Source organism: Barbatula barbatula, assembly GCF_947034865.1.
Source record: "Barbatula barbatula genome assembly, chromosome: 10".
In the NCBI taxonomy this organism is placed as follows: Eukaryota; Metazoa; Chordata; class Actinopteri; order Cypriniformes; family Nemacheilidae; genus Barbatula; species Barbatula barbatula.
In genome coordinates this window covers 11,573,811-11,596,407 of record NC_136773.1, presented here as the reverse complement: position 1 = coordinate 11,596,407, position 22,597 = coordinate 11,573,811, and the positions used below count along the sequence as shown (strand labels likewise).

The following is a 22,597-nucleotide window of genomic DNA, read 5'->3' as shown; positions in this document are numbered from 1 at the left end:
CTCCCCTGATAAGTACATTAAAATGCAATAGACTCATAATCTTTGGGTATGTCTGAATAAAAGATGTAAAATGTATAGACTGGCAGGAATGAGCTTTCAGTGTAGCTGTTGTTGTTTGGCAATATTCTAAACAGTGTAGGTTATAAAAGCTGTCATATACTCCTCTGCAAGTGTGCATTGTTAACAAAACTATGGCATCCCTGATCTCTGCCAGCCCACTCTCGGTTTAATAAGGATCTCTGGCTGTGTGATTGCCTTCAGAGGGAGATTCAGATCAGGCGTGTCTAATGACGAACAGGTAATGCTCCATTGTGTTTTAAGAGGACTCTCTGCTATCTACAGCTCGGAAAATCAGTATGGGAAAATGAAATCAGCACAATGACTTACGTTAAACCTCATGAGTCATTGCAACATGATTGCGTCTTCATTGCGAGACATATGGCACAATTAGAGCTTCTGAAATGTGTAGTGAGTAACCAGTCAAAAGAGTCAAAGAATTGCTGTCGTCTTGAGCTCTCCTTGCGCATTAAAGTAAACATGAAACAGTATTCACAACCTAGTTTGCTTATGTTATATGGTGTATTTCCAGGTAAAACAGGATATGATGGGTTTGGTTCCAAAAATGTGTTTTTATTATTTCTAAAATCATGTTTTTTTGTGTGTTTTATTGTGATGGCTAGCTGAACTTTTTTGTTATTATGGCTTAAATCAGAAGAAGCCAACTGCAGATGCAAATGAGATTAATTGGAATGCACAGTAAAAAACATGTTTGTTTATCTCATTTTGGAACCAAACTCTTCGTATTCCATTATATGAAATATGTAGGACTGGACTTGATTTCATCCAATGGGAAAATGACTGGGTTGTGAGAAGGACAGAGCACAAAACACTTATTGCATTCTTTATTTGACCCAAAAGTCTCTTTATAACAGACAGTTGAAAGCCAATTAACCATCAAAATTTCACTATAGAATATGGTTAAATCAGCCTGATCTCACAGAAATGCACACTTACTAGAAAAAAAACAATACTGAAGCCCCACCCCTAACATCGCCCCTAAACCTAACGTTACCGGTGCGAAAGCAAATCGTACAAAAATGTACAAATGAGATCGTACAAATTTATACGAATTAGCCAATATGAGCCACAACGTAAAATAGTCATGTTTTTACTGCGATATTGTGTTGGTTAAATCGGTTTTCATGTTGACTGTGTGCACAGCACACAAGCTGCTGAAATGTTGAAACGTCGCTGTGGTGTACTGTATAATTGTCTCATTTATCATTTTACAGAGAAACAAACTGAAGTTGTTGGGCCGTGACACAGTTTTATAGTGTGTTGCTTCTAATTAGCGCTATTGTTTTGAATCTGTAATGTACATTTGTGTGTTTGAAGGATATAGAGTTTAACATCCGAGGTGTTTCGACTGTCATTAATCACAGAAGGATGTGACTTTGTTGTGCAGAGTTCCGCATTGTCCGATGTGTAACTGCATCGTGATGTTGTGTTGCTTTATTTGTGCAGTGTACCATGGTCTCCGGAGATCTCCGACTGGCCGGACTGCCTCCCACACTGCTGTTTACAGATTCACTCCAATTTACAGCTTGTACACAGACTGGCCACACAGAGCACACACTTGCTCGCATCCTAAAACACATGTCCCCGCTGAGTGTGTATGTGGACAGGAGACATGACTTTGGAGCTATGCACCTCTGCTTGACCTCCTTTTGCACTTATGCTATTTCTAATGAATATCTAATCAAGATTAATATCAGATTTGAAGCTGGGATTAAATTATATCAGTGTAATTATTGATAAGTGCCTGGCGTGCCTTCAGGCATTTATTATTGATATAGCGATTCTATGGTACTGAAGATGTTCAAACAGGTTGTCCCATTTCTCCAATGCTAAACGCATTCTGTCTGAAGTGAGCAGAATAGAGTCAGAACACTTTTACTCTTGCAGTCAGGGTTTATTTATTTATTCAAATCTATAGACCACTTCGCAAGATGTAAACACTGGTCCCGCAGCAAATCAATTTCATTTATTTACTTCTTCAAATGTTATGTACACATTTTAATCTTTAATTAGATATTCGATTAACATTTTGAGTCGGTTATACATTTTCTGTTGTTTGAATTATGTTTGTGCAGTGTTGAAAGCCACTGTCAGGCATAAACCTCGTATCTCCATTTTAATTTTTGTTTCAATCATTAATATTAGTCACCCTTCATATTTGATATTCAAGCAATGAAAGGTATTAAAAGGAGCATGTTACCTTGACACACAGTATACATAAAAAATAATTATATAAATAAAATAACATTGTTTTAACATTATTATACCATAACATTTGGTTTAATACAAAAGCAATCAAATACTGGAAGTGGTTAAATAGGAATCCAAGTGACTAAGCATTCTATCACCTGACCACTATATGTCTACATAAAGAAACAAAAACAAACGAAATGGATTTAAGAAAAAACAAGTACATATTAAATATGTGTCAAATAACTGCCGTTAAAAACATTGGCAAAGTGTTTAATGCCTACTATGAATGTTGAATCTTGCAATGCAGTATTTTTTTAAAACATGATGCCTCCAAGTGATTTTATTGTGCGCTTGACGGAATGTATTTTTTTTTGTCTCTACAGACGAGTAAAAGCCACTGCCATGGGAGCAAGCTTTGAGCCGAGCTATGCTAATTTGTTCTTGGGTCTGAAGGAAGAAAGATTTATATATTCCACCAAAAACTGTTTTAAAGATAAGATTGTCTGGTGGGGACGATAGATGATGTTGTACTATTGTTTTCAGGGAGCGAACAAGAACTGCTGCTTTATCTAAATGCAACAATTGACATTTTGAGGTTGAATTTGGAATTTAATAAGATGGAGATTCATTTTCTGGAATTAACTATTACAAAGTACACACATGGGAACTTACATACGTCAATCTACTGACCATAACACTATCCTACATGCTGAAAGTTTTCACCCTCTGTGGTTGTCAACTTTCAGAGATTAAGAAGAATATGTGATTGTGATGAGGATTTCATTTTTGTTAGTCTTCAGTTATGTTACAACTTTTTTGACAAAGAGGTTATCATTCGACAATGCTCGAAAAAGCATATGGTAGAGTGCAGTAACTATAAGGCTACTTCTTTGGAAGCTTTACAAGTACAACCGATTATTGAAAAAGACTGGATCATTCCTCAGGTTATGGTTATACATTCAGAGATATATTTACAGAACGTCCTGGTTTCACTTTTAAACCGGCCCCAACAATGAAGGACAGATTGGTGACAAGTTTTCTTTAAGCTCAAACACGTGATATTTGGCTGAGTCGACCAAAGGGCAATTTTAATTGTGGTCAAAACCAATTCATTTGAGGACTTGAAACACAATAAGAAATGAGAGATTAATGATTTTATTCATTGTAATTCTACTTACGTTTTGTATAGACTGTGTAAATGCTCTTATATAGGATTGACTAAAATAAGGTTAAGATACAGAGTGGCGGAACACAGATATGTAGTTCGTACTGGCAATTTAAATGATCCTATTGCGAAACACTACATACAAGCTAAACATGAAAGCGATATCTCTTTGAACTTAATTGTTATAGAACACGTGTCAGTAAATGCTAGAGGTGGTGATGGATTGAGAAGATTAAAACAACGAGAAACTTTTGGGATTCATAAATTAAAAGCTTATTCCTATCCTGGTCTTAAAGGTGAAATTCACCCCAAAATCTACTTTCTGTGATTTTTACTCACCCACATGACGCTAAACATGTTAAGAGAACTTCCGGTGTCTTCGGAGCACAAATGAAGATATTTAGGTGGAATCCGAGAGACTTCCAGGCCTCCTCATAGACATAAGGTGTCAGTTTTTGCCAAGGTCCAGAAAGTACTAAAGACGTTCTTGAATTGGTCCATCCGCTCATAGTGGCTGAGTTGAATTTTTTTGAAGCGACTTTTTTGGAAACAAACCAAAATACCAACTTTAATCGATATATTCTCCTATGTCTTGTCAGTGTATGGAACACGTTCACGAGAGCACTTCTTCTTCTTGGATTTAACATTTAAACAAATGAAACATTTTCCAGCACGTAAAGTGTGTTAGTTCTACTGTCAGACAGAATAAGCCAGTGAAGATCAATCATAACAAATGATATGACAAAAATTGGTTAAAAAGCTTTGCTTGTCATACCATCTTTGTTGTTATTAATTTTATCTTTGTAATAATAATAACCAAAAAGGAATCAGTTCGAAACAAAAAAAAATAATAATAAAGACAGCTGTGGGGTGTTCCTGAAGCTCAGCCTGTAGAGCATTACGAATGCCATAGATTCAAGGGAATACGCATACTGAAAATAACCTATTGCCGGAATACGCTGTTAGTCACTTTGGATAAAAGCATCTGCCAAACTCATAAAAATGTAAAAGGACGCATTATGATAGTAACATGTTATCAGAGGTCAGCGTGCACAAAAGACGCAGACGTTTCATATGGTTAATAGATTGCATTTTGCAGTTGCTAATGAGGTCTAGAAATTCTGAAGGCTTCTTGAAACGTGTCACTTTAAATAAGGTCTGGCAGTCACCATGTGTACGTTAAGGGGCTAAATAGCCTGTGCCGCCTAGCGAGAAACAAATAAATAAAGAATACATTAATAATTAAACAATAACAGGAGCGCCTCTAGCATCAAACGGTCACATCCACCTTTGAAAGCCACACCCCATCTCTGAACCAAGCACTGATCATCAGAAGAGAAGCGTCTATTGGCTAGTTCACGGCCATGTTCGTGTGTATGTGTGTGCTTGGCTGGCTAATTTAGAGAGTCGTATAACTATCAAACTGTGAAGAAAGCCAACACAGAGAGACCATCAGGGTGCGATCGGCCCCAGGCAAGAAGCTCTTCGTGGGTGATAGGGCATTTTGCAGTCGATTAAGAAATAGAGGCCTGAAAGAGGGTCATCTTGTTCAGCCATCAGTCTGAAAAAGATCTGAGGAGAAGATTTGTATCATTTCACAGTGTCTTTGATAGCGTGAGCATACCAGCACTATCAGATCTCCAACATATTGAAGACTTGTGCTAGCTTATTTACTGCTGTATAGACACAAGGTGAATTATTTCATTCTTTTGAATGTCATAGCACTCAGCTAGAGTAAAAGACAGCCCTCTGTGTAATGTTTTCTCAGCTGAGGCAGCCATTTTATTCTACAAGCTGCCATTTTATTCTCCTTTTATCCAGAGATCAAATTTTTTCATCAACATATTATAATCACATTACTTGCACGCAAACAAAAATGCTATCGGTTGCTGAATTAAAACATTAAAGTAAAACCGGTATTTAATTCACAGCTGAGAGATACAGTCGCTTGGCATGTAACAGACACGCAAAACAGACGATTAGCTCATACAACTACCAAGAAACGTTTCCAACTAATGGCACGCGGTGGGCTTCTGAATAAGTCCTCTTTCTGCATCTGTTTTTTTTTATAAAATGTATTTGAGTCACAATTAAAGAAGAAATGACTGTCTCCTAGGTTGTGAAACGATTTTTTCTTTGCTTACAAAATGATTACTATAATTATACAGTAAAGGCATATTTTTTGTTTATCAGTTCTTGGTTGTTCTGCTGTCATTCATTTGCACAGTATTTTCAGACAATTGGTTAACAATTCTCATTAAACCCACATGTGTCATGATGGTCGCAGACATGAAAACACAGCTTTAATTTGATAATAAAAGAATTAAGATCATTTTACCTTTATTTTTGTTTAACGGTAAGTGAGAATGATGTCTGAGAGTAAACAGTCGTCTGCCTCCTGAAACTTAATCTGCTGGCATCACTTTGGCTTTGTTCCTTTAGAAAAACAATTACTATTTGATCTCATATTTCATATTTGTTTTGTTTTATAGTGCTGTTGTGATGTATTTTCAAAAATGGCCCTGCTTCTGACACTACTTGTGTCTAAAGCATATGTGAAAACAGAACATTCCATGAATGTTTGTGCAGCAAGAGTTTCAGGTTGCTCTCAGTGGTCCAAGTGATTGCAAAAGGTTATTTTTCCCTTTCTTGACTTTCCCTTTTCTATCCGGAGAGGTTGATGTCATTTTGGATATGTGATTTTTTCAAATACTGACAAGAAGAGCAGATTTCTTCCTGCAGTGCGTGTTTCGAAACAGCTGGTGTGGAATATATCAGAAAATCCCAGAGTGCCATTTGGAGGGATCCAAAAAGAACATGACGTCTCTGGGTAAGCAAAGTAGCAGGTGATGGAAAAGTGCCACGTATGTTGCAGCAGGCGACAGTTGAGCTCGCACAATTTGCCGTTTGACATTTATATTGCATTGCAAGAGCAATAGTCGGTTAGGACGACACAACCAAAATTGTGTGCTTTCAATGGAAACATGTAGTCCTCCTCTGCCGTCCTCCTCAGAACAGGATGTTGACTCTCCTTGCGAAATGGAAAAAATGATGTTTGCCTGTGTGCCAGAGTGTGTGTGCCAGATATCTCTAAACACAATCAGCCCTGACAACACTTAGCGGGTAAAAGTACTCAACCCGAGAACCTCCTGACACACAATACATTAATATGAAATAAACACACTTTATTAAAGGAGAACAATTACTGCAACTACTACTAGTTGACACTAATTCTTTCAAATGCTCATCTCTATTGTCTTCTTTGTAATATCAGATGAACGGTGCCTTTGACATTTTGTAGCGGGCAAAGTTGTGCCAGAGCCAACTTTCTGTCAGCGGTGTGGATGTAATTTGATAAGGTGCCCTGCAACGGGCCTTCCTGCTAAATTTGACATTGAGCGCTGACATGAGTGAGTCTGGAGGAGAGATAGATTAAGTGTAGAAGGTTTTACGGTCCAGAGTTTCATGGCGTCGTGTCAGGGCGGTTGAGTGTTGTCTGAAATATGTATTGCATTAGAGATGGTCTGATCACAGTTTATAACAAAGCCCAGTCAATGTCACCCGGAGTTACATAAGTGTGGTTTAAATGGCTTGTTTAATGGCATATTTATTTGATTGACTACAACCTTTACGGATATTTAATCAATTTTGATGGAGACCAAACATAGTGACAGTTTTAGGGCCCTGCATGTGAAATATAAATGTGGGATCGCCACTGTACGGATAAAAGAAATGAACTTCACTTCTTTGTATTGACAAAGACTTGAGAGGGGAGACATGGAATTATTGGGCAGAGAGAAAGGGAATTGGATCAGGACACATTATAGATCAGAATCGAACCAGCAAATCTTTTTGTTTGACAGTAACACAGCGAATAAAAGTATTGAATCGAAAAATATATTTTTATGTTTGTTTAAAATTGGAATAAGTTATTAAATCAACGCCAATATTATGATACATAATCCAAGCATGACCTTTTCAGCGTAATTACGTAATATGTGAAGTCGTGATCGCGCTTCGGAGAAAAGAACAAGGCGAGCATTTGTGTTTGTAAAGCATATACATTTTAATTTTATTTGAGAACATGACCGATCGTTTCGCTAGATAAGAGCCTTATTCATCGTCTGGTATTGTTTAAAACCCTTTGAAGCAGCACTGAAACTGTAATTTTGACCTTCAACTGTTTGGAGTCCATAGAAGTCCACTATATGGAGAATAATCCTGGAATGTTTTCATCAAAAAACATAATTTCTATTCGACTAAAGAAAAATTAAATATACATCTTGGATGACAACAGGGGTGTATATAGTATATACTTATTGTGTATACTCTTTTATCCCCTATATTCTTTTTTTCTTGTAGTTCGACAGCTGGCAGAACCCATGACCGTGGTCCTTGGAAATTCACTTTCAATGTATTGAATGCACTGTAAGTGGTTTTGTCTGCCAAACACAGCACATAGAAGTAAATATTTCATAACTGCCTGACGATTCCCCTTCTGCAGCATTAACACAAAACATACACAGACAGCGACTACACCAGAGCTGCTTTGTAACCTAGCAGCAGCCTCTGCAGGGACGTGCGATGGTTTCTTTAACATTTCTCTGGCTCTCTCGCTGCTACCTGCTCTCTGAGTAATTGGTCCATAACCCCTCTTTTCACACACATCGCCAGCATAGCAGGAAAGCAGACAACAGACATCTCTCCTCTGACACACACAAACACACGCGCACACACCTTCAAAAACAGACACTTCCCCTGGCTAAAAATAGAAGCAACACACCATCTCAAAATCCAATGAGGATTTTCTGTGTTAGCATCCAACACGTTGATGTGATGGCGTGAGCCAAGCTGCTCAATTCCTCATTCTCACCGTCCTCTATTGACTCTCGCCCCCTCCCTCCCTCGCCTCTCCATCGCTTCTATCACTCACGCCATCCGTTCCTCTCCTGACTCCCATTCTCTTCCACTCTCCATCCCAATTTAGCTAACATCCTGTCTCCTGTTCACGCTTCTTACACAATTCTCTCTCTCTTTCCCGCTTTGCGTTTCGATGTGCAATAAAGTCTTCTCTTAGCCAAGGTCATGCGGGAGAGGTTGGATTGGTCCGTGCGTTGTTGGTGTTCTGACGGGAATGGTCAGATCGTGTAAGGGCCGGTCAACTAATTGGCTACAGCCGAGGCGGTTATGAGAATTGATTAAACTCGCAAGTCCGGGCTCAGTGCTGCATTTGCGTGCTGTACATCACCCCCTGGATTATTTTCAAGAGCTTCTCGTCTCCCGTGCAACGAGGACATTCCCGATGATAATTGTGTTTGTGTGTCATCTTTGATACACGTAAGTAGTTTGTGTGTTAGAAGGGGCAGCAAAGCTGTTCTGGATGACCCAGGAAGCCGACTTTTATGTTCAACATCAAGGACAACTTCCACCACCGTACAGAATCAAAGCTTCAATGTGAGCCTTTCCCTTGCTGATAGCGAAAAAGCAAGGTCGTACCTAGAAAGTGCATAATACCTGGAGAGAGTTTTGCGATAGCATTCTCACTGAACCCAATAGCAGTTGCTTGGATGGTGCAGGGCCTATTGCAAATTACACCATGTCATACATTTGATATATGCCATCTTTACCGAAGCACAGAAGGTTGTAAGCCAGTCATTTAAAACAGTGATTGTCAAACTGTGGTAGACGTACCTCTAGTGGTACTTGTAGAGACCCCTGGATGTACTTGACACGACAGGAAAGTAAAAACTCTATATACATTTTGTGTTTTAAATACAATTTCAAATGCTTAATACATAATTGATAAATACGGAATACAATGTTTGGTTATTGATCTTTGGTCGATGTAACTCAGGCAGCTCAAACTGAGAGGGAGCAGACAGGCTGGCTGCAGTAAAGTTTTAGTCTCTGTATGTTAAAACTTTGTTACGCGACCCTGTCTGTGAAGTCCATGCGTAAATCTCATAATCTTAAAATGAGATGAGAAGTATCAAAGTCAGGTTAGTTTTCACTTTATTTGATCTTTCTTATTCAATATATAACATATATCCGTTATATTTTACATCATGTAGGATCATCATGAACACTCTACAAAATGCTTGGTTTTCAACCCAGTGTTGACTTCAAAGTGGCATAAACCCCACTGTTGGGTTAAATTATGGAAAATGGTTTACATTTGACCCAACTATGGTTTAAAACAACCCAGCGTTTTGTGTTGAAACAACTCAGCATAGGTTAATTTACAACCCCATGGTTGGGTTTGTCCATTTTTGACCCAGCGTTGGGTTGAAAACAACCCAACATTAAGGCAATGTGTTTAGCTTGGTTTTCACCGGCAGGGTCACAAATGTAAAGGACCTTATAGTTTATTTTAAATGTGCATTAGTTGCTCTAATGGTCCATAATCATATTCTCACCAGATGCTAGTACAGAAACACAACCACCTTATTGTAGCAGCTAATGACCAGCATTGACCACCTTGATAAATAATGCTTTGTTTTCACAGAGCGTTACTGTTGGTACAGTACAGTACGCAATTATTTCCATTTTCAGAAGTTGTAAATGGTACCAAAATAGTGAACTGTAATGTACCACTTTTACCAAAACGATGGTAAATGTTTGACAGAGAATCTTCACATGTTTTGTGTGTGCCATTGTTTAATGACACTGCTTACAACATTCCAGTATACCACGCCTCTAAAGCAAACACCCTCTTGATTTCATGTTTTTGGATGTCTTTGATAATTATTGATTCGACGAAAGGAGGGGTACATGATTACAGGCATTGAGCCTCGGGGCACAGCAGTCATGACCAAATAACAGTGGTAGAGACAGAAAGAAATGGTTGCGTCAGTAAAACTCCATGTGCGTAATTAGACATTCTTGGAAAGATCTGGGTATTATCGTTGTTTGTGCCACGGAGTTGCCCACTTTCCAGTGTGCACTTAGAGTCTATTAAATAGAAAATAGAAAAAAATTGAAGAACGTTTATCTATGCAGTGAAAGGGGACTCAATTGGGGCCTGTCAGTCTCTAACATCTACTTTTGTGTTCAAGAAGGTCACACAGGTTTGGAGTAACACAGGGATGAGGTAAATGACAGAAGTGTCATGTTCATTGTCCACAGAAATCCCCCAAAATGAATGCATCAATTTTAAAATGATGGTCTGCCCCTTCACCTCCATCTTCAATGGATTCTGGCACAATCAGCTTTGCCCTTTGCCCACGGTGGAAAAGAGCAATCCTTTATGACCCCTTTTTTTCTTTCCCATTTCCCATTTATCTGTCCATCAATCTGCTTTACTCTCCTTCTCCGAGTCCCCAGCCTCAGTGTGAGATTGGAGCGGGCTGCTTTTATAGTGCGGGTCACACTGTGAAATTCTCTGTCCGCTGCGCCTCGGCGTTTGATGCACATCTCTGGTCCTCAGGCCTCGCCCATCATCTTTATGATACTGATAAAATGAGCGGTGAACATAAAGGCTTTATAATGGTGGAGGTGCTTTTTTTGCCTACAAAATTATAAAGGAATCAGTTCCATCTCTGTGCCTTTCACCGCTAAGTTGTTCTTTTGATAGCTCCTAAAAATATTATATTGATGTCATGACATCCATCCATAGACTTCCATGGTGTTGAGGGACGCTATCAGAATTAATATCATTAATAAAATACTGCCGAGCTCCATTAAAAATTCTTAATCTCTATTGCTTTGTCCTGACAATCAAAACAGTATTATCAGTTTAGTCTGACTCTTAAATTAATTTATTTAATGAATCTTATATATAATCTACACATATTGTGCATTATCAGTTTAACTCAGTCTAATAACCTGCTGACTGACTAAATCAGTCAAAATGGTTCTGAACTCCAAGCCATTACATTTGTCATGTGAGCTCCAATGAACCGAGAACCATTATAATTCAATAATTCATAGAATAAACAGTTAAACGTTAGACATCTCAATTGTTTGTTAATGTATTGTGCATAATCTAATGTAAATTGATAAAACCTTTTATAAAAAAAAATCTATAATAATATTATGTATGTGCCATAGAAGTGTTGTTTAGTCTTAGTTAATGTTATTAATGTATTTATAGTTAATACGTTTTGTTCGGGAACCAGAAGCTTAGTGATCAGACTATGCCGCTAGCAAAGCCAGATTCACGGGTTCCATCACGAGGATTGCACACACTCAGAATCAAATTGTATAGTATAACACAATGAAAGTCATTAATGTATATGTAGAAGCATTTGAAATCAGAAATGTAACCAGAATCCCCCAAATCTCTTTACACTTGATGAAAGACGCTTCAAAGCCAATGATCTTTATTTTTTTACCATCCATCAGTGTCGCAGTGTCACCTTTTCTCACCCTCCATCTGTGACATTCATTCAATGTGATTTTTTTCTTCCTCTGTCCTTTTCATTCAACCAGAAGATATTTTAAATCAATCTCTCCTTACACATTTTCACACAGAACATTACAGGCAACAAGGGACAAGAACAATATCACTTGGTGGAACTTCATGAGCTCTTAAAGTAAAAGTGCTATGCGGGAGAACACAGAGACAGAAATTCATTTCCTCTAGTGTCCCACATGAGATTTTTGTTGGCAACAGAAGTCTTGAGTCATATACCAAGAATTTGTTATTTGTTTCATATATACACGTTTTGCTATTAGAAGATAGGTTTTAGGAATGTGTTGGTGTCCTATTGCTACAAACATTCCGACCTTTAAAGAGATACAAGGTTTAAACATCTTTTATCTGCAGCTTTTATTCATCGCTAGACATTTACGGTAGTTCTACCGAATTCTGTGATCCCGCCAGGCCTACGTCTTCCTGAGAGTTTCGATGATTTTCATAGTGAGCATGAACAGGAAATATCAAGGTTTGAATGAAATGTTTATTTTATGGTCTAACTTTAAATAACATACATTTCTTTGATGATTTGCCACTTTAGTGCATTTAAACCCAGATCAAAGTTTTCCAGGGTACGGGTTTTCATTAAGGAAACTGATAATATAAAGACGGCTCCGGGGCATGTTTACCAGTTGAAGGTGTCCAGTTTTCAATGTCCCAGCTCTCCTTTTGAAGATAAGAAACTCTGATTTTGGCAAATAGTGCAAACGGGAAGGATCACTCCGGGAGGTCAATACACTGGTGTATCTTTTGCTAGGCCTTAATAACCTTATTGGTTGTATCTGCGTACATCACTGCTGCCGCTGTTGGTACAAACTGTAGGATGAAGTTTCATTGAAATGTTCAACACTGCATCTTATTCGCGGTCAATCACAATCTATTTTTAACAGGTGCTAAATTATGTGTGTTTAAACATACAGTCATCATTCTTTTTTTGGCACAAGCACACCTGCCTTCTATCACTTAGAGTCATTATAAATTGACAATGTCAGCAGGTATTCATCAAATGATGGAAGAGGTTTTAGACTATATAAACAGAAATTGCACTGTTTTTCACAGGCATATATTTAGATCTTTTAAACGGCCAATTCAGGAGTGATGCTCCTAGATAAGCAGATTGTGATGGTCTCCATCTTTCACAACATCATTTTAGCACTTACAGGTTCAAGAATTGGGTCAGTCGGATTGCCTTCAGCACAGATTTTCTTGTGTTGTTATTTGATTTCCTTCATGAGTCGTGTGCTAAAACATTACAGACAGCGCTACAGTGGGTGTGATTTATTCTTGAGTATTTTTCAGTGATTTCTTTATCATTCATTAAGAAAGAACTCTGGCGTTGAGAATAACACGTCTTCTTTCTTATGTATCTAATTCTTGAAAAACTTGGCTTCGATCCTGACTAGATTTGAGTTTTTTTGACTGTATAGGCCAATATTTTGGTAATTTACAAATCAAATGAGGTCTGTATATCCTTGATAACTCCTTAAATGACAATATTGAAGTATTTGCTTTTGTTTTGTTCATGTAAAAATACACAATCATAGAAACAGAGTGTGCCTTATGTGTTTGTCTTACAGTGTTCCACCTTTTCAAGGCTTTTGTTTTTAAGATTTGTTTAATGTTTATTATTGTGCCAAAATAATAGGAGTCACATTATAGATTTTGTTTTACGTTCAGAGGTCTCTGTGGAGCACATTGCGCATAAATTCAGACTGTGCTGAACAAATTTCAAATTCAGACAGAAACACTTTTGTGGCACTTATTGAATTTGGGTGCACATTCTGATGGTTTGTATTTGATTACTGGTTTCTCTGTTTCACTTGGCAGGAGATTGATAATGTCTGATCTCTCCATTGGCAGTAGTCTGATATCAGTGATTGGTATCAAACATCAAACTCACAGAGATGTTGGATTCACGACATGAAGAGCAACATAATTCTACCAGTAAATATGTATTAAACCCGAGCTCAACTGAAAGGCACTTTTCATTTTGTTCCACCGTTGTACGTTTCTTATGTCTCTCTCGCTCGCTGTCCCACTCTCTCTCTTTCTTCTGTTGTACGTTCTGCCTCTGTAATTTAATGCAAATGAAAGGCCTGCTGAATAGGTGTATCATGAAGATGGGAGAAAAGATGTGTCTCTCCAAAGCAAACATAGACAGAGAGAGCAAAAAAATGGAAGATGGAGCTTTTGATTCTAATGGAAATCATTTCTTGGAATTGAGAGCTCTGTATTTCATCTATATTCCAACAGAAATCCAAACCACAGAGTAAATACTCCATCTTAATAAAAAAAGCTTCAGTGGTCAAAGAAAACATAATCAATACATGGACTGTACATTTTCATCTTGTTGGTACACAAAACCCAGGTGTGGCATTAATATTTTACTTTGGTCCTGAATGATTCCGCTTGTTTACCTGGCTTTCTCAAGTGGTCCAAATACCTCCAAATCTGGCAGTTGTTTTGTGCTTTGGATTTAAAGCAGGCCAAACTGAGATGATCAGTTTAGTAAGGGGAATGTCTTATTATGATTACCTGTATGGTCAGGGCCTCCTGACTTTATGTTGAACGTCGGGCCACAATACAAACTCTGTGATCTTTAAAGCCCATATCGTTCATACTGTATTTATTTTATCTTATGTCGTAAGATGTTCTTTGAGAATTATTTCAGCATGAAAACATTGGAGTTCTATGCCTATAGAGAACATATAGAGATCATTTCCATGTAAACGTCAGGTTTTATTATTCTCTTTGTTTGCTCTTATCTAGCTTTCCTGTAGCTCAGTGGAAAGTGGAAAGAGCAAGGCGCTAGCAAGGCCAAGTTCTTGGGTCCGATCCCAGGGATTGCGCATACTCCCATACAAATGTGTGTATAGTATAATGCAATGTAAGTCGCTTTGGATAAAAGCATCTGCCAAATGCATAAATGTAAATCTATCTATCCCTGTCTCTCTCAGGGTTGTGACTGTTGACCAGGCAGCTGCTTTCTTGTCGCTGGTCACACTGCTCCCAACCCCTGGCTGACTGTAGCATTATTAGCATGTGAAACGTATCTCCCCACTGGCTCTCTTGCAACCAAAGACACTGCTGCGTGTCAATCAAACGCTGGAATCTTTGAGCATTTGTCCTCCCCAGTCCCTGAAGAACGGAACGAGAAGAGCGAAACTGCTGACATCACTGATAAAGGATTTGCAAGTGTATTTACACATGCATTATTACAACCCCATTAGCAGCTGATAAAGGCTCAAAGGATCCAGAAGACATGACGTGATGCACTATGAACTGGACTGCTGAGATAATGGGTCATTTGAATACTGAGAATAGCATTCCTGTGTGTAGAGACTTCTGAGCATGAGAATAAAACTAGGTCTATGTTGTAGCTTATTCTGTGCGAAATCGACCCAACAAGATAGGAGGAAACTGTCTGACTGACATGTAAAGTTTGTTTTGTTTTGTATTTACATTTAGGCGTTTGGCAGACGCTTTTATCCAGAGCAACATTGTTACATAGGTATCTGCAATCCCTGGGATCGAACCCACAACCTTGCGTTGTTAACGCAATGCTCTTATCATTCAGCTGACAGATTATACATCGATAGCAACATGGCATATGCATTCTACGCAATTGCTCCTTCACACTCCAAAATGATTTGTGTGCTTTTTCATGCACGAGTTTCCTCACCTGCTAGAAGATGAATATGGTGAAAGATAATTTGTTAAAATAATTTACACTGCAGGTCAAGTTAATCATGCACAATCGCATATGCCATGCTATTCATGTGTTTTAAATAATGGTGCATCTGTCTCAGTGTACTACTTCTACTAAAACAGAAAAAAATTGAAAATTTGTATTGATGTTGATTAAAAAAGCACTTCAATAAATTAAGAGTAGAATTGCAATATTGCCTTATTGCATCTAATGTTTAAACACAGTGCAAATGTAATGTTTTACAATCAAGGCAATCATGACTTTTAATATTTGATACAGACCCACATCTCTGTCCTACTTTACACTCTTCTAAGCAATTTAAGAACGATATAGACCCTGAGGTTGAATCAGTTATCAGTTGAATCAACCTTAGTTCTGAGGTTGTGTTGGATAGAGCATCTGCTGTAATGCGTAAAAATATATCTTTGTATTTCTACAGAGGAATGCAGAAGTTAGATTGCTTCCAACATGTTTTAGTGCAGATTTGATGCATGCTTGTCATAAACAGTGCAGACAGCAACCCTGTTTTGATTGGAAAAGCACATTGATAGTCTTCCTTTTTTGCCAGATTGGTCTTATTAGGGTGAGTGTTTCACTTTTATCAGACTGGAAAGGATTTTCACAAAGCAATGCCTCAATGTCATGCATGAGAAGTTAAGACATGCCACGAATCAGCGTGGATGCACTGGTGTTTATGTGGACTGGATTATGCGTTTATTGTAGTGAAGTGTCGCTCCTCTGTTCAGTAGCCGTGTATGATGAAAGTGTGGCATTTTCTGAGATGTGACTCATTTGCACTCAAAGGACCTAATGAATTCGTGAAAGAAAAACAGGGGTGTTTGATGGAAAATGGAAAAAGATGAGTTGTCTCAAAAGCAGAAAGAAACTGTGCAGATTGACCAAACCCTTTGGGGATATTTGGGATGACCTCCTTTAAATCTTTTTTTTACTTAAACTTTCTTTTATGGTGGAGACTGAATCATACATTTTTATATTGCGGTACAGCTATTAATGCTTTTGTCTTAAACATTCATCCAGAATTCAAATCCAGAAAGAAAGCACATGTCCCAACAAATACACTTTCCTGGTAATACATACTTAAAATGAAATTCTACGTGTGTAATCATTACTTTTAAGTCCTCTGAAGATAGCAAAGTGGTATGATGGCAACTCAATAATTCAATGTACATTGGGAAATTGAGTATAAGCTTACAAAGGAGTGTTCCTGGATTTATTATTCAAAGGTCAGGAAGCCGGAATTTCTATAAAAAATGGCAAATTAAGTCATTTTGAAGCTTTCTCATCTCTTCAGCTTCAATCCCTGAGGTGCTCAAAAGAGATTTTGCTTCAACTTTAGAATTTCAAGGCTTACACAATTGAACTAAAGCGCTGCAGACTTCTCAATGTGACCCAGCAGCTCCCATTGGCTTTAATGAAAGCATAATTCTTGAAAATAAATAAAAAAATAAGACCTCAGAAGGGAATACTCGAATGAACAACACTTTCCTTCACTGCCTGTGTAACCTCTAAATCTTTGTGCTGCCTTTGGACTCTCTAACTATATATCTTCATTTTGAATGAAGACCAACTTTTTTCTTTTAACAAGGAGTTCTGAGAGACCAATTGAAACCAGCCTTATCTGTATCATAATTTTGTTTAAGAACATGTTAAACTCATTGTTCTGGTGGGCTAGAGCACTGAACATTATTAAAGCTCTGGGCTGACTATAGGGATTATTGGGTATTTTCCCAGTGGGACGGTCGACTTGTGAATCAATGATCCCAATTTAATTCTTATATAAACTTAATATAATTAGCCACAGTGCCTGTATGGTGATCTGTAGGTTCAAAGACCCCTTGCCCCCCTTTTTTGTGTATTGCTTAGTTCTGTTTATAAAGCACTGTATCAGCAGTAAGGTTATTGTTCAATTCCCAGGGAACACATACTGAAGTAAATGGACAGCTGGAATGCACTGTAAATCGTTTTGGATAAAACCATCTACCAAATGCATAAAAATGTAAATAATTCTAAATGATTTGAGTTATGACATCAATATTTTGGTCCATTTAAGCTGCAGTGGCGAATCATGGCATAGGTGCTCTAGTTGCATTCTACGCAATTGCTCCTTCACACTCCAAAATGATTTGTGTGCTTTTTCATGCACGAGTTTCCTCACCTGCTAGAAGATGAATATGGTGAAAGATAATTTGTTAAAATAATTTACACTGCAGGTCAAGTTAATCATGCACAATCGCATATGCCATGCTATTCATCTTTAAGTGATGTCTAATCCAAGATCTGACCTCTGGACTTTTTTCCAACTACCTAAACATGCAACCGAATTATATTTTATTTAACAATGTTTATGAGATAATACAGCATGAAAAAGTTTGCATTATACGCTCACATCTGGGATACCGTTTAGCATCTCAGTGTTGGCACTCTTGGAATGCTGCTATGTGAATCAAATGAAAGGATCACAATGACTTGTATTATGTAACACATGACGCAGTGCAGTGTATTCTTTCCCTTCTAATCGCACCCATTCTCGCCAGCTTCTCTAGCGCTTACCTTTTATTGTGGAAATCTGTTTACTCTCTGTTTATGTTGTTTTAGTGTAATGAATGGTAATTTGGGCTTTCTTCAACATAGTAGCTCCATTGTTAGCATCAATGCAGGCTAATTACACACAAGAAACAATACCCCTCTGTAATTCTGGACCGCTCTGAATAGAGCAGACCAAAGTCTGCCATTTATCTCGCGCCCGCATTTGTCTCCTCAAGTCTCAAGAGCTGATGAATGAAGAACAATCACCGTTTCTCAACACCGTGCTCCACTCAGCACTAAGACAAAGTGTGTCTGCACTTACTCAGTGTTTCTGTCTCGAATATAATCAATTACCCCTAGCTGTGTAAATATAAGACTATGTGAACCACTGTTCAAGTGCTTTGACAGTCATTTTGTCTTCATCTGTATTCCTTCTCTCTCTGTTCCCCACAGACAGATTGGTGTATCATAGCGAACGAGTCAATGACTGCAGTGGAGCTCTTGTATATTGCCCAATAGTCTGGAGTCATCACTCTCTGGGCTCTGAAGAGAGGACCGAATGGACGGACGGAGGGACGCCAGAATGGGGATTCAAACTTTTGGAAGGTTAGTGCTCTTGTGATGTCATGCTGATGTTCCACAGCTGTCTTATTTGCAGGTTGGATTCGACAGGGCCTGCCCATCTCTGCTTTTTCCGTAAGGCTAAACAACTGTAAAAAATACACCATTTCTGCAAAAAACGAAAAGGATGAGTATTTGGAGAACCTCTAGAGGCTTTCTCCAAAAGCGCCTGTGTGCATTTCCTCCTATGACCCCATTGTAAGAATCTTGAAAAACTGGTTGTATTTGACAACACAATACAAGAAATATTTAAGGAAGGTCATGTTGGAATTCAAGTTTATGTATTTACTATATTAAATAATTCATCGATCCCATCAGGAAGAACAGTGCTGTCTGACATTATTGTTAAGGTCTGGTCTCTGTTGGCTGTATTGCTCCGGCTGGTTCTCATTGCCGAGCGCAGACAGTTTAGTCTCGGTGGGAGGGGAACTTTTTAAGAGCGCTAAATGGCCATACTGCAGGGTAGTGCTTGACCCTTATGACTCCCACCGTATCTGTGGTGGCTCGTATCGATCCGCCTGTGACAGAGAGAAAACCCATGCTGTCTGAATTCAGATCCCCCGAGATCCTCCTACAGAAAGGAACACTGCTCTTGAACCCTCGAGGTGGGATGTTCCTAAAAAGTGTAAATGTATCTGGGCAGCAGTTACGAGATGTTATATTTGTGTACATAGGAATTAGGATCAGAGCTAAACTTCCTGTGCAAAGCTACACGTCGGATGCACACAAACGTCCAACTCGTCCAATATTGTTTTTTGAAAAGGGATGCAGTCGAACCCCCAGAAGTTGACTTGAAAGTATAATGTTTACAGAAACTCGAAACTGCACATGGGTGAAGAGAAGTAGAGGTTCGCCGGAGGAAATTATGTCTCATTTTCCGTATTTGTGAAATGATTGTTTGATAAATCAGCCAAAATTTACTTGCACTTTTCTGTCATTCCTGATGTTAGATAAACATTTTCACAACCTCAGAATCAAAATGATGGGTTATGAATGACATCTCATTCATTTAACAATGGAAAAAGGTTTTGTTGCTGAGAGACAAATTAACTGTGTGCATTTTATAAACGAACACAGATTATGTACTGAATACAGTATACACTCACCTAAAGGATTATTAGGAACACCATACTAATACTGTGTTTGACCCCCTTTCACCTTCAAAACTGCATTAGTTCTACGTGGCATTGATTCAACTCGGTGCTGAAAGCATTCTTTAGAAACGTTGGCCCATATTGATAGGATAGCATCTTGCAGTTGATGGAGATTTGAGGGATGCACATCCAGGGCACGAAGTTCCCGTTCCACCACATCCCAAAGATGCTCTATTGGGTTGAGATCTGGTGACTGTGGGGTTATTTTAGGACTGTGAACTCATTGTCATGTTCAAGAAACCAACTTGAAATGATTCGAGCTTTGTGACATGGTGCATTATCCTGCTGGAAGTAGCCATCAGTGGATGGGTACATGGCAGGCATCAAGGGATGGACATGGTCAGAAACAATGCTCAGGTAGGCCGTGGCATTTAAACCATGCCCAATTGGCACTAAGGGGCCCAAAGTGTGCCAAGAAAACATCGCCCACACCATTACACCACCACCACCAGCCTGCACAGTGGTAACAAGGCATGATGGATCCATGTTTTCATTCTGTTTACGCCAAATTCTGACTCTACCATCTGAATGTCTCGACAGAAATCGAGACTCATCAGACCAGGCAACATTTTTCCAGTCTTCAACTGTCCGATTTTGGTGAGCTCGTGCAAATTGTAGCCTCTTTTTCCTATTTGTAGTGGAGATGAGTGGTACCAGGTGGGGTCTTCTGCTGTTGTAGCCCATCCGCCTCAAGGTTGTGCGTGTTGTGGCTTCACAAATGCTTTGCTGCATACCTCGGTTGTAACGAGTGGATCAAAGTTGCTCTTCTATCAGCTTGAATCAGTCGGCCCATTCTCCTCTGACCTCTAGCATCAACAAGGCATTTTTGCCCACAGGACTGCCGCATACTGGTAGTTTTTCCCTTTTCAAACCATTCTTTGTAAACCCTAGAAATGGTATTCGTGACAATCCCAGTAACTGAGCAGATTGTGAAATACTCAGACCGGCCCGTCTGGCACCAACAACCATGCAACGCTCAAAATAGCTTAAATCACCTTTCTTTCCCATTCTGACATTCAATTCAAAACAAATAATGTTATTCAAAATGTGTAATTCACTTTCTATTTTGACTTAATAGTAAAAAGAACTACCCAATGATATTAGACCCGACAACATGTCTGCAAACCGTATCTTAGTGCTGTTATTCATTTATCACAGAAAGAGATGAGGCAGTTATAACATAGGCTGTTCACTGAGAACTCTAAAAGATACAGTAGCAAAACTGTTGTAAATTGTTTCGTAGTCTCAGACAGCGTTCAGCTCGATTTGAGATCAGTGATTGGGCTGTTTGGTGCAGTTCTAGAGGAGACCCATTGTGTCAAGAGGGCATTTAAGCTTTGGTCAGTTGAGCAGATGGCATTTGGCAGCACCATTGCGTGGCTAGATGCCCTTACTGACTTCCAGCAGGTGCCACGGGGCTTCCAGAGGTGCCAGCTGAGTGCAGGCGAGCGAGGATGGAAACAGGCATCACTGAGGCACAGTAGTCATTAGGAATTGGACATAGACATAAAAATGCATTCGGAGAGGATCCTAATGACAATCGAGTATCTCTTTCGCAATCCACATGTTTTCATGCTTACACTTTCCTCTCTTCCCCTCCCTGCTTGGTGACATCTTGGTCTTTTTTGCACCTGCCAATGGCTGCAGACTTCATTTGCATTGGGTTATTGCAGACACCCACCCTCTCTCTCTCTCTAGGTCTCTCTCTCTTGTTTGGTCCCTCTGACACTGTTATTAAATTTGTGTATTCTCGTTGCAAGGAATGTTGGGGACCAGGCTGGTAGCTCAGCCTCACCTTCAGAGGAAGAAGGATAATTCAATAAAATAGCTGTTAGAGTCTGGGAAAGGAAGATATCTTTGTGTGTGTCTTCAGGGTGTTTAGAGAGAGGCCATTTTCCGTATGCACGCAACACCACGATGACTGCTTAATGGCTATAAAGTTTGGTTGGTTGAGTGTCATTATTTTGTTGGTGGTGATAAAAAAACTGAACATTTGCTTTGCAGAGTTTTGCTTAAGCTTGCCTCAGTGGGACAAGCATCTCATAATGAGTGTTTAGAAATTGTTTTTTTCTTTGCTCTATATAATAAAAGTTACGCTTGCTTGGCTTGGAATATGGGTTATGATAGTGTAGAAAATTCTACAAGTTTATTTTTTATTTCATCCAGTGTTTTAGTTTTTGTTAGCTGTAAGTTGTTATTTAGTTTGTATTCTATGCAAAACAGTTTTTTAATATTTTGGTTTATTTTATATTGTATGTTATATCGTAGCATCACACATTATTCCATCTACGTATGATGACACATAGCTACATTAGTCAAAATTCACAACAACACTGCATAAAGCAGTACATGTAGACAGTGAAATGTGCTATAAATGCCTTGGCGGCTACTTTTAGCAGAAAATTGTGACTACCATTACTCTCCAGGGCAATTTATGATTCAGCATGGATGTTCTCAGGTCTAGCGTTAGCCTCGGTGACCTGTGCCGGTGAACAATAAGTCATTGGATTTGCAAAGTTCATGACATAGAAAGTTTTGTCTGAGGTTGTTTGGATCAACTAAACAGACACGTTGCTGGATCTCCTGTGTCCCTGTCTAGTCATATTTACATTTCCATAAATGGAACATAGAAATGTGAATGTTTTTATTGTATTATTTGTTTGTTTAGCTTTATTCTTTTCCAACTTTCACATTATTCGAAACATCTATTCTTT

General features: G+C 38.7%; 1 protein-coding gene across 1 annotated transcript in view; it reads left to right on the top strand.

The window, feature by feature from the left end:
* LOC306899884 (leucine-rich repeat and fibronectin type III domain-containing protein 1-like protein) overlaps positions 1 to 22,597 on the top strand; it is a 118,587-nt gene that overhangs the window by 46,854 nt on the left and 49,136 nt on the right. Inside the window, exon 2 of the mRNA XM_079466462.1 lies at positions 18,562 to 18,714. Coding sequence (XP_079322588.1) covers positions 18,668 to 18,714 — 47 coding nt within the window. The 5' untranslated portion in view covers positions 18,562 to 18,667. The remainder of the gene's footprint in view (positions 1 to 18,561; positions 18,715 to 22,597) is intronic.